Source organism: Emiliania huxleyi, assembly GCF_000372725.1.
Source record: "Emiliania huxleyi CCMP1516 unplaced genomic scaffold EMIHUscaffold_39, whole genome shotgun sequence".
NCBI lineage: Eukaryota > Haptophyta > Isochrysidales > Noelaerhabdaceae > Emiliania > Emiliania huxleyi.
Genome location: NW_005199045.1, coordinates 387577 through 399741, shown reverse-complemented (window position 1 = coordinate 399741; position 12165 = coordinate 387577). Strand labels below are relative to the sequence as shown.

At 63.6% G+C, this 12165-nt stretch overlaps 4 protein-coding genes across 4 annotated transcripts; 3 read left to right on the top strand and 1 right to left on the bottom strand.

Annotated features, from left to right (window-relative positions):
* Positions 1-2330: 2330 nt before the first annotated feature.
* Positions 2331-3101, top strand: EMIHUDRAFT_102330 (hypothetical protein; the record flags this gene model as incomplete). Its single annotated transcript, XM_005771209.1, has 1 exon — positions 2331-3101. The coding sequence occupies one exon, from the start codon at positions 2331-2333 to the stop codon at positions 3099-3101; it is 771 nt and encodes a 256-aa protein (XP_005771266.1).
* Positions 3102-7981: 4880 nt separating this feature from the next.
* EMIHUDRAFT_209437 (hypothetical protein) lies at positions 7982-8741 on the bottom strand (the record flags this gene model as incomplete). The annotated part of the gene is made up of 2 exons (XM_005771208.1): positions 7982-8536; positions 8643-8741. The coding sequence occupies 2 exons, from the start codon at positions 8739-8741 to the stop codon at positions 7982-7984; spliced, it is 654 nt and encodes a 217-aa protein (XP_005771265.1).
* A 1153-nt stretch (positions 8742-9894) lies between these two features.
* Positions 9895-10072, top strand: EMIHUDRAFT_355579 (hypothetical protein; the record flags this gene model as incomplete). Its single annotated transcript, XM_005771207.1, has 1 exon — positions 9895-10072. A coding segment is annotated over one exon (178 nt), but the record flags the coding sequence as incomplete, so codon positions are not given.
* Positions 10073-10657: 585 nt separating this feature from the next.
* On the top strand, positions 10658-11754 carry EMIHUDRAFT_102327 (hypothetical protein; the record flags this gene model as incomplete). The annotated part of the gene is made up of 2 exons (XM_005771206.1): positions 10658-11308; positions 11431-11754. 2 exons carry the CDS (start codon positions 10658-10660, stop codon positions 11752-11754), a joined length of 975 nt encoding a protein of 324 aa, XP_005771263.1.
* Between the last annotated feature and the right edge of the window lie 411 nt (positions 11755-12165).

The following is a 12165-nucleotide window of genomic DNA, read 5'->3' as shown; positions in this document are numbered from 1 at the left end:
CGCTGACACGCGCGCCCGCCGACCTTACGACGGGTGCGCTGCGGTCGCACGCCTCCTAAGTCATATGCCACGGCGTGCGATCTAGAATCAGCACACGCGCCTCTGCTTGCATACACTCATACATTGGATTGTCATTGCCTGTGAGTGCGAGATAGGGCTAGCCGCAGGCAGCTAGCCCGTGAGGAGGGCGTCCGTAGACATCTCACTAGACCCCACATACGGTCTCGTCCGTGCCTTGCCGGCCGGTGAGATTGCTAGAGGTGGAGCAAGCCCGCTCTAGCCTCGCATATCACTTCCTGTCGTCTGTTGTTTGTTGTGCCCTTGTTTGTACTCTTGGCACCGTGGAGTGCTGGGGGGGGCGACAGGGAGGATGTGGCCTTGAGTTATGTGTACGCCAACTCAGGGTGTGTGGCAGCCAGCTGGCTGTGTGTCTTGTGAGCCTGTTTGTGTCTGTGTGTCGCTCGTGCGTGTCGTCATCATCTGTCTAGCGTCCACCCATACCGCGTTGGTGTCCAGTCCGAGCCTGGCTGTTCTTCACCTTACTACCTACCTACCTACCCAAGAGCCTAGGTAGGTGCGGATCGGCAAGAGCGCAATCGATCTTTTTGCCCTCTATCACCTTGGGTTGCAAGAACTTGAAACACACCACGCAGGGGCACAGAAAGCACGGATAGCCGTTGAGGAGAAAGGGCGTAAGGTGTATGCGCGCCACCTCCCGCGAGCGCGGCGGGATCGGAATTGCGGCCGGAGGGATGGGCGAGCCGCCGCCGCCGCCGCCATATTCCATCAGCGACGACGACCGCGGCTCGCCCCAAACGCCAGGCGCTGGATCGGCAGTAGGGCTTGGGCGGCGCAGCGACCAGCGTAGGCCTCGAGCCACACGAGTCGCCGACAACCCCCCCTCATCGACGTGATGGCCGCACTTGCTGCCGGCCGATGCAAGCTGCCGCCTCCACCGCACCAGCGACACTGGCCGCGGCTCGCCGCCACGCGCCGGCTCGGAAGAGGGGCTATCGGCGGCGCGTCGTCATTCGAGCAGCACCAGGTCCCCTCTTCGACGTGACGGCCGCTCCCGGAGCCGGCCGGTGCGCGCCCGACCCACGCCCCCTCTCGCACCCCCCCGATCCCCCTGCGCGGCGCCCCCTCCACTGCGCGCCGGCTCGAGCGCCTATTGCCAAATCGCGACTTTCGAGCGCAGTGCATGCGCCCCACACGTCACGCGAGCGCAGGAGAGTTTGCGGCAGAGCAGTACCGTGTACTAGCCGGAGGCATCGCGCCGAAAACCCCGCGCATTCCGCTCCAACAGAGGCTGCAGGAGGCAGATGGCCAATAGCGGCGATCGTTACGAAATGTAGCCTTACCTTACGGGGAGCTCTCCAAGCTGTCTTGGGTCTTAGGTATATTGTTGGCAAATCAAGACACAGAGCTCAACAGAATCACAGCGGGAGGAAAGCGGCGAGTCGCAATTCCTGGGGTCCTTGTCTTGGGTGGTGAGAGAATGAAGAAGGTCTTGGCCTGCATATACTTTTCCGGCAAACAAAAAGGAAAACAGAGGGTCCCCAGCACTTTGCGTTTCCGGAAATTTCCAGGGAAAACAGAGGGTGTTTGGTGCTCCATTCTGGAAACTCGCGAGTTTCCCTGAGTCTGAGAGCTGGTCTGGGGCAAAATCTGAGGCAAACTCGAGGAAAACCGGCAACATACCCGGGCTTTTTCCAGGTATACCCGGGTTTTTCCAGGTATACCCGCAAAATACCGGGTATTTTGCCGATTTGGCTGATTTTGGGCCCAAAACCAGCCTCAGACTCGGCTCAGAGCCCGGAAATGTTGATGGTTTCCCCGGGAAAATAGAGAGGAAAAGAGAGGGTGCTGTAGAGAAAAAGGGAAAGGAAAAGAGACGGGGTGCGAGAGGAAAAGTATATTCAGCCTAAGGAAGGTCACTTCCTTGAGAGAGCTCTCTCTCTCACTTCCTTTCGTTGCGTTTCTTTCTTTTTACTAAGCCATCCCACGATAGCGATTGTGCGGCCCATGATCCGTACGTGAAGGGTGGAGGGGCCCGTCCGCAGAGCTAGGCGGCGCATGCACCCCTCACTGGGGTTGAGGGTAAAAGGACGTCTGCCGGGGGTGGTCCTCTGCCGCTTGCTTGTCCAACAAGAATTCGCACCGTCGCAACAAAAATTCTGCTCGTGCAGGTGGGGACCCTGTCCTCGTCCACTAAAGGGATGTTTTCTTTCTTGGTGCTAGTTCGTGCCAGTCTGCTGTGAGAGGGGCTTGATTTCGTAGAATTCTTTCTTGTTGACCACCCCAAGCCTGTCCCGCCATAACAAACATATATGTGCACGGCTCGCTTCGCGTTCGCACTCCAGGTGCTCTCCGCGTGCTGTGCGCACAGCGCCGCACTGCTGCTGCGTTCTCGTCCTGTCGCGGCGGCCTCGTCCGTGCGCCGGCTGGTGGCGGCCCCGCAGCTCACCGCTGGCGACGGGGACGAGGAGCTCGATGCGGCGGACACCGTGTCTAGCTGGGACGAGGAGCTCGCCATGATGAAGGCGTGGGAGGCGGCGCGAAAGGTCGAGGCGGGAGGGCGGCCGGCGGCGGAGAGCGGCAGTGGCGTCGACGAGGACGCACACCTCGGCCTTGGCGAGGATTTTGACTCGGAGGACCCAGCGGCGGCTGCGCTGCGGCAGGCGGCGGAGAAGCAGGCGGCAGTGCTGCTCGCCGGCATCGAGGCGCAGTCGGCGGCACCGCCCACCGACAAGGCCGTGATGACCTCGCTCGAGGCCGTCATCAACGCCATCTCGCGGCTGAGCGACAAGGTTGACGCGCTCACGGCCAAGGTCGATCAGCTGCAGCAGGCGAGGCCTACCGGCGCCGACGCGTCGTCGGCCACCGAAGCGCCGCCGCCGGCGGCGCCGCCACCGCCGACCGCGGGTGCGGCAGACGACGCGCCAACTGTTGCGGCGAGCGCCGCCGGCGGTGCCGCGGCGGCAGACACGTCGGCGCAGTGGGATGGGGAGGTGGACGAGACGGCGTGGTTTGATCAGGACGACGACGATGACGACATGCCGGACTGGCGCGACGTGAGGAGGCTCAACAAATTGTTGTAGCGATCTCCAAGGTCCAAGAGCGCGCAAGTACTCTGACACGCTAATCAAGATTAGCGTGTCAAACGGAGCTCCGTGACCGTGTGGCTCCCAGGAACCCAGCGCCCTCCCCCGCGCTCCCTGCGGCCATGGCCGATGATCCTAGTATGGGAGGTCATCTGGCTACCGCGACGGAGCGACCCACACGACTCGTGGGACGTACGGGGGAAGGACCCTGCGAGTTGCACAGGGGTTGTGCGCCAGGCCCTCCTGTGCTCGGCTCCAGCGAGTAGACAAGTCTTGTCATCAACAGAGTAGAAGGACCTGAGTGGTTTAAACCTCACACCCATGGTCTCACAGTGTGCCGGCAGTCGCCGAGCAGTGTCGCTCACACAAGCCGCAATGCAAACCACAACGCAAAAGGCCCGCGCGTGCAGGCGTGCTGCGCGGGCCCGGCGAGCGACTAGCGAGCCACACAGCCAGCCTGCCTGCTAGTGGCTAAAAAAGTTGACAAAGGCGTGTGATCCCGATCGCGCCCAAACACACCGACCGACATAGTCATATGACCATCACAATCTCACCAACTACAGTAACTCACATCACACACAGCGGCGGCACGGAACCGGAAGCCGTTGGAAGAGAGCCGCCGGCGCGGGAGCACAGTCGAGACGCAGCACAGTCAGTCTTGCATACAGTCACGGTCCGCCGACACAATCGTTTATCTCACGAGTTAGTTCCCCCCCTCCCCCCCTTCGCCTGAAGCATCCAGAGGACGCGGCGTGCCGCTTTCTGCATACGGTACGCCGCCCCAGCCGCGCCCCCCCGCCTGGCTCATGCACACACACCTCTTGAAGAGCTTCTTGTCTTTGCTCTCGCTCAAAACGCGTTTCGGTTGGCCCAAGCCACTGCGATGTCTTTCTTGTTGCCGTACTCGTCGCCGACCTCGTCATCGCACTCGACAGTAGACGCGAGAGAACGGATGCTATCGGATGGGCTGAGAGGGTCGGCCGTGGGCTCTTCTGCCCCAAGGGCAGTCAACACGGACGATGTGAGTGGCGTCTCTGGAATCTCGGGGATCCCATCTTGCATGATGATCCGGCCAGTACGGAGATAGAGGAGCGGACCATACTGGGTTTCGTCGTGCCAGAAGCCCATCATGTGAACTGTAGCGTCGCACGCTCCTGCAGGCGGCTGCTCGCAGAGTCCGACGGCTTTGCTGCCAGGCCGAAAGAGGGCCTCGCCGTGCTCCGAGGTGATGCTCGCCGCCGTCATTCGGCCTGCAAAGACGCTGATCTTGCAGTTGAGACGTGCGGCGATGCCCATGGCAAGGTCCTCACCCGTTGCGCTATCCAGCGGCGAGACGAGCTCCCGGTCACTGCCCTCTACAACCTGGCCAACGTGGTGCTTTGCAGCCGAGACGAGGGCATTGACCATCTCCTTCTGATCGTCCGAGATGCCCATGACCGCGTAGTAACCGTCCGACTGAGAACGGATCCCAATAAGCCGCGCGGCTTGAATCTCAACCAGCACATCTGAAGCCTCTGAATATGAAGTCTTTTGCTTTGACTGCGCGTCCGCGTTGGCCTCGCCCAGCGGCTTGGCGTCTGGTTTGGTGCGGAGCTGAAACCAGGCACGGGGCGAGGAGTCCAGCGATCCAAGCGCGTGCGCTTCGAGGCTCAAGGCAAAGGCAGGCTTTGCCAAGATGCGCTCGTGGAGGAGTGGCTGCATCTAGCCACCAGCAAGCACAATCAGCAGACACCCCCGAGCGACGCCCAAAACAATCCACCAGCGACCTCCGCCTTCCGCCTGTCAGAACAACGAATTTTCCGGGATCTGTACCTTTGATCTATCGAGGGCAAAAAGTTAAAAAGAGAAACCATACATGCATTCTTCTTTCGTTGACGCGTCCCTTGATTTTCTTTCTTTGTATGTAGATGTTTGTTGTGGTTGGTCAGATGGTCACAATCGGATCATGGTGGGCGGGCAGCACGCGTCCGTCGAGGCGCCCATACTGCATAGAGCCGCGCGATGGCAGGCTGGCTGGCGGTCGGGCGGGCGGGGGGAGGGGGGGGGGGGGTGGGGGGGAGCTTACTGTCTGTGGTCTCGCTACACTGAGATACACCGCGAAGTAGTGCCGCTTGACCCTATATCAATTGATCTGCATGTGAGATGCTGCCTCCGCTCCATCCCCACCCTCGATCAATAAGTCTTTCAATGCGAAAGTCACGTCACCGGCTACACCCACAGCTCCATCCTCGTCACCTCGCTCGCGACGCTCCCTCTCCACCAACGGCCTCAATGTGGTGCTCAGATTCGAATGCAACTGGTCACGCTCGACCGGCTCGCTGATCACCGTCAGGGCGGCGACCGAGTGCGGCGCCTCGCCGGCCGCGTCGCTCCCGCCGGCGCCGTCCGTGTCTCCCAACGGAGGCATCGCGTTTCGAACCACAACGGACTGCGCGCTCCGCATTTCGAACCACCAAAACTCGCGGCACCCAGGTGCCGGTGCCAGTGCAGGTGCCACAAGTTTGCGCCCGGCCCTCTAGCGCCGCGCGCTGGCCCCGGCTGCGTCCCCGCGCGGCCTGCCCGACGGCGTGGCGCCCGCCCTCCACCCACCTCCCCGCGCGGGGCCGCTCCGGGGCGACCCGGGCGCCCTCCGACCAAACTGCTCTATTACTATCATATAACAGTAATCCAACACCCTCATAATTCACGCCAAACTAACACCCTTTTGTTAGTGTTAAACTTCGGTTTTGTGGTTCACCTATCAGTGGATCCAAATTCGAGCCACGTGCTGTTGATTGCTTGCGCTTTTCGGTCCTCAAGATGTCTGCCTCGCCGCCCGCCCTCGAGCCGCGCCAACAGGCTGCAGAGCCGGCGATCAACCCGCGCCGGCGCGCCCGGATCATTAAACGGCGGCTGTACAAGGCTGCCGTCGCTCAACGAGCGGCGATGGCGGCGGCCCAAAGCGGCCTCGCAACTCACCGAGTGACGCAACTCCCAATGAAGCTGCAGCCTGCTGGGTGTCACCTGCACGACTAGGAGTGGTGGTGGGATGGTCTCTCAGCAATACGAAATTGGCACACGTGGCGCGCGAGTGAGAGCCGGATCACTGCCCGTTTTTGTTTAGCGTTTCGGTCGACGGATCGCCGCTCTCACACATGGCGCAGACCGGGCCGCACCGTCCACCGTACTTACATAATGACGGACCCAGATGGAAAGACGAGATGAAAAAGGAGGGTGGGGGGAGGGACATCAATGGCTAATGGGGGCGTGAACAGGCGCGTGGCTGAGCCTCGAGCGCTTGTGGCTGAAAGACGCAGCCACTGAAATGGACGGCATCGGCAACCAACCGAGACACGTTCGAGAGCTGCGGCCCCGCACACGAGGGTATTCCGTGGTCGCGGCTGCTACATCAACGGGGCGCTGGTGCGAGCGCGGTGCGCGCGGCTTGTCGCTCGCGGAGACGCCCAGATGGGTGAGTAACCTGGAAGCAAGTGTACGGGGACGACCCTACTTCGTGTATCGTGCCTAGTCCTGCCTACTCTCTGCGACGCCACCATTGTTTTTTGAATATAGAATATTGTATACAATTATAGCATATTGAAAAAAAACCGCGGTACGGCAACGGGGACAGAAATACTTGTGCAAATGGGAGGGAGATTGGGAGGACTCGTGGGTGCGGCACGACGAGATGGGCGCCACGGAGGCGATGAGGACGGACATGGAAAGGGCCAGGAGGCTGCGACGCGTCTCGGCCACCTTTAGGGAGTGGCTGGAGGCAGAGGCGCGACGCGGGGAGAGAAACGCAGGCCTCGGAACAAAGAAAGCCGAGGACGCCCTGCCACGTGTGACGGAGCCAGGAAAGACAAATGGGAGGTAACGCAGGGACAGGCCAGCAGCCAGTGGGACGAACGAGGGCCGCGACGGCGGCTCAAGCGGGAGGGAGCGGAGACGGTGGGCAGCGAGCGAAGTGGGTGAGACTGATGATCTCCTTCGCCTTAGGGAGCGGTTCAGCTGCTGGGCGGGCTTCTGGGTGGTGCTCACGCGAAAAGGAATCGACGCGATGTACAAAGCATACAAGAAGAGGAGAAAAAAGAGGAGAGACGCCGGTGGTGACGAAGCAGAAACTAGCGCAGACGAGAGCAGGGCAGACCCGGGGACTGGGGAGCCGGAGCAGACGGCATCGGCCGCCGAGGGAACGTTGGGAAGAGGCACGAGGAGGGCGGCGACCTCGACCGACTATGGAGGACCCGTCGCCAGACGACGCAGGGCAGAAGACGGTGACTCGGTGAGGCGGAGCAAACGCGCAGGGCGAGACGAGGGAGGGAGCAGGACTTTGCGGAGATCAGCAGGATGATGTACGACGAGATTAGGAGCAGCAGGGACCCGAGGGACCATGTGGAAGACGGCTAGTGCTAGTTAGTCCCCCAGCGCGGGAGGACGACCCCGGCTAGTCGCCGACCACACCCACAAAGAACGACCCTGCACAAAGATCGCAAGGGCGGGGACCTGTTCCTTTTTACCCATCTCACAGTAGAGAGGTGTCCGTTTTATTCATTTATTTAGGGGACAGAAACAGCGCTCTCCCTGGACGGGACACACCCTGCCTCGTGCCTGGTCGTGGGATCGTGCGGGTCGCCTGGTGTGTGGTGAGTCCCTGCGGCCAGCGCGCACAGCGCGTCCCCGATGCAGCATCCTGGCAGGCGTCTTGGACATGGTAGACAGAGCGATACCGCGCGAAAGCCTCGCTCAGCCAGCTTTACCTCTCGCGGAGAGCGAGACCCAGAGAGAAACAGAAGCGCACCATCCAGACCCCCCCCCCCCCCCCGGCAGTCCACACTGAACCGCTTCACCAGGTGCGCACACCCACAACGGTCCGGGCCTAGCGGCGCCGCGCGGTGTCAAACACGCGCGCGTTTCGCCGGCGGCAGCTTCTGCAGCTGCAGGCCGCGCTGCACCGCCGAGATCGTCTTGCCACCCCCCTCGTTCTCCTTGCCGGCGATCGCCTCGTCGACCGATGTGACTGGCAGCGCGAGTGCGGCGGAGAGCTGCTGCTGCAGGCGCACGGCGTCCTCGAGCGCTTTGTCCACCGCGAGCGCCGAGCCGCCCGCGCGATCGCGCGCCGCCTCGCACCGCGAGCGCTCCTCGAGTAGGCTGGGCGCCACGAGCGTCGCATCACCGATGCCTCCGCCGAGCAGCGCCTCGTCCGTTGCGTTGCCCAGCGCAAGCAACTGAGAGAGCTCGCTTGCCTGCCCCTCCTCCAGCCGCTGCACCGCCCACGCCGGCACCGCCCTCCGCTGCTCTCCCACCCGTGCACTTAGCGCCGCCGCCTGCGTGGACGGCCGGCAAGTAGTGAGGGCGAAATGGGGGTAGCTGCCGCTTCGCGGCCGCTCGCGTGCCTGCTCCTCGAGCTCCACCACACGCGCCTTGAGTGCCGCTTCCACGTCGCGCGAAGCCTCTACAGGACCAACGGGGCGGGGCGGGGCCGCTGGTCGCGCGTGACTCGCAGGCAGTGGGCGGGGCGGCGATGAGGCCTGGCGGCGCGCCTTGCTCGCGCTCGACCATGCGCTGCGCCACGCGGGCACAGAGCTCGTCCGCCGCCGACGCGGACGCGCCCGAGACGCTGGAGAGGAACGGGCGCAGCAGCAGTAGGCCGCTCATTCGACTTGAACCGGGCGTGAAAAAAATGTCACTCGACGCATTTCTGTTCTCGAGGTTCTCGAGGTGGATATCCTTTGGCCGCGTTGGGTAGCGAGGATTGGTGTAACCCGAGCCACGGAGGCGTGTTTTCTGACGGCCGACCGTCAGTGCACGGAGTTGCCCCTTCTCCGACTGCCCCGGCTAGTTCCCGAGGTCGTCGGGTGTGACCCCTTCGCCGCCCGAGACCTAGCGCGGGTGGGTTGGAGGGGGCTCGCCCCGCTCCTCCCCATCGGGCCGCATGAGCGGCCACGCCTCGCAGATTCGTTTCTCGCGCCTGGGTCAGGCGCGCGGGGCATCCCCCGGGTCGCTCGACCAGCGATCCGAAGAGTGGCCGCTATGCGAGGGAAAGAGCGGGGCCCTCGACGCCTCAGTCCGGCCCTCCGAGGGGGGAAGGGAATGGCGGGGTCCCCTCGGGCGCCTCAGTTCGGCCCTCCCGAGGGGGGGAGGGGAGCAAGGGGGTGGGGGGATCGGGGCGGTGGGGAGGGGTCTCGATTTCGTGTGGCTAAAACTTGCCTTTCGGGGAGGGGCCTCCGTTCAAGCGCTCATCACAGGAGTGAGAGCTGCCTGACGTCTTCCCCCCCTCCCTCGAGGCAGCGAGTAGGCAGCGAGTGGGGGTGTCGAGCGCCTATATGTAGGTATGTGAGATGGCGATGGGAATGGGTGGTTGGACGGGCGGGCGGGCGGGCGGGCAGGCGGGCGGGCGGGCGGGCAGGCGGGGCGGGGCGGGCGGGCGGGGTGATCGGAGAAATCGTATCCGCAATCAGCAGCAGTGGAGCAGCAACAGCAGCAGCAGGCGCTAACGTAGCAGCAAGTAGCAGCAGCAGCAGCAGCAGCCTCACTCCTGCGGTGTCTAACTCTTTCAGTCTATCTAGGCGGCCGCGAGGTTAATATACCAAATAATGGTGTCAAAACACCGGGGGGTGTTTGGCGCGCAGGCGCCTGAGGGGCTCGTGCCGAGCGCGCAGATGGCTCGACATCAACCCCTCCACAACACGATGCACTGCATTAGACGCCACACCCTCTCTCTAAACTAGACACTCACTCTCACTGCTGGAGCAGACGCTGGGGGGACACCCACGCCCGGAGGCGGTACGCACGACCCGGAGGCGTGGGGATGGGGGGGGGCCGCGCCGCCGCCGCCGTGCCGCCTTCTCCCGCTTTGACCTCCCCCAGCTGCTTCTCCTCAAATCAACCTGTGAGCTTGCGAGGGCGGCGGGGGTGGGAGTGCTCTCGGGCGGCGTGTGCGAGCGCGCGCGGCGCGAGATCTCTTTCGCGAGGGCACGGTGGGTCGGGTGAGTATCTCGCGCGCTCGCACTATTTCACGTTATATCAGGCGCTGCCCCTGACTGCCTTTGCAGAACCGCCAGCGGCGGTGGTCGAACCGGTTCGCGGTTCGAGCTGGGACCTTTTGGCTCCCGGCTCGAAACTCGCTTGGAGGGTTGCTTCGCTCTCGCGGAGCGAGCGCGGGCGCGCGGGCGCGTGTGCGCGTGCGCTGCTGCAAGGCGAGGCGAGGCGCGGCGCGGCGCGGCGAGGCGGCCCGCCCCGGCGGCCGACTCTGGGATTGTAGGTCGAGTCTTGGTGGTACGGAGACGGTCACGAGACGGGACGGACGGGACCTCCGGACTCTAGGACGACGCCACGGGACTCTAGGAGAGAGAGTGTGAAGGGAGTCTGGCGGGGCTTTGGCCCGACGACCCACACCCCACACGGCCTGTTTTGCTTCTGTCGTACCGGTATCAGCCTCTCGGTAGAGCATCCGGGACGACCCCGCCATATCCATACCGCACGTGCCGGCTGCGCTCGGGGCTGCAGCAGCGCCGCTCAGGGCCACGCCGTCGCCAGGAGAGGCGGGCGGCCCGACGGGCAGCGCTTCCGGCATGGTTCTGGCGGAGGTTTCGCCGTCCGGGGACGGCGGGGTGGCCGCGGGGGCTGAGACGGAGGTCGCGCGCATCTTCGAGATCCTCGAGGAAAAGCGGGGCGGGAAGTCCCTTGTCACAGCATTTGGAGACGAACAGCTGGCTGTTGTCGCCGAGGCTATGGTTGGTGACGGGACGAGCGCCGCGGATTTGCGGGAGAACATGCTCGGCGACGCGAGCATGGTCGACGTCTTCTCGCCGGACTTTGCGAGAGCCATAGGCAGGGACACGCTGCCGCCCAGTCGGCAGGCAGTCCTCCGGGCGTGGTGGCTTGGGGCCGCCCAGGCTGGAGGCACCCTGCAGGTGGCCCGATCGGCGAGCGCCCCGGCGGGGCGCGTCGCGTCGGCTCCTGCGGCAGAGGAGGAGTCCGCCCTGACCGAGGCACAGGTCGCCGAGCTGGCCAAGCAGAATCTCACCTCGGCAGGCGCGCTCGCACTTAGCGTCTCCCTCCACACTGGGTACGTAGTCACAGCCAGTGACCTGGCGAGCGGGGGACCGGCCTTCGAGGGCGCAGTCTACTCCCGGAACCCGTCGACAGTCAAGTGCGTGCGGCAGACCAAAGACGACCCGGGCAGCCTCCACCATGCCCTCAAGTCTGGCGAGCGGAGCCAGGTCGTGCAGCATCTCCGCAATCTTGGCAAAGACTACCGAGAGAGGGATATGCTGGCCGAGGCTTCACTCATCCTCGAGTTCTCGTCCGGACTGGGCGACATCACGGATCCATTCCCAAGCAGTTCTTCACCTACATCCAGCGGTTTTTCCGCAAGTACCCGGGGCGCGGCCTGCCGGAGCTGCCGCTCGACCGCATCCTTCGCGACGACGTCTACCGCGAACATGAGAAGGGAGTCGAGTCGTTCAAGAAGGACCTGGCCGAGCTCGCCAAGCGCGTCACCAAGGCGGAGGCGGCTTCGGCGGAGGCCCAGCGGGCGGCCGAGGAGGCGAAGCGGTCGGGCAAGTCCAAGAACAAGACCTGCTTCCACTGCGGCGAGGAGGGGCACCTCAAACCTGATTGCCCCGCCCTTCTCGCTGGGGAGCCGAAGGTCAAGAAGGGCAACTGACGCCCGCGGGGCACAGCCCCGCCGACCTCGTGTGGGTTTGTCTAGCTTCCGCATGAAGTGACGCGCCTCTTCCTTATTATTTTCCAGCGCAGCTGCCGCTCAGTATGTGCGCCAACGACGCCTGTGGTGGCTCACTGTCTTCTTGTGTCCAGTCGTCCCAGTCTCTCCGTTCTCCGAGTCTCCTCCTTGCCTCGCGCGCCTCTTTTGTGGCCTCATCCCTAGCCGCCTTGCACGCTCTGCATCCCCAGAACGCGCTTCTCGTGGCGGGGCCACTCATTCCCCGCTTCTTTTCCCCCTCTAGAATACGCCTGTGTTAGGCTGAACAAGCTTTTCCTCTCGCACCCCGTCTCTTTTCCTTTCCTTTTTTCTCTACAGCACCCTCTCTTTTCCTCTGTATTTTCCCGGGGAAAC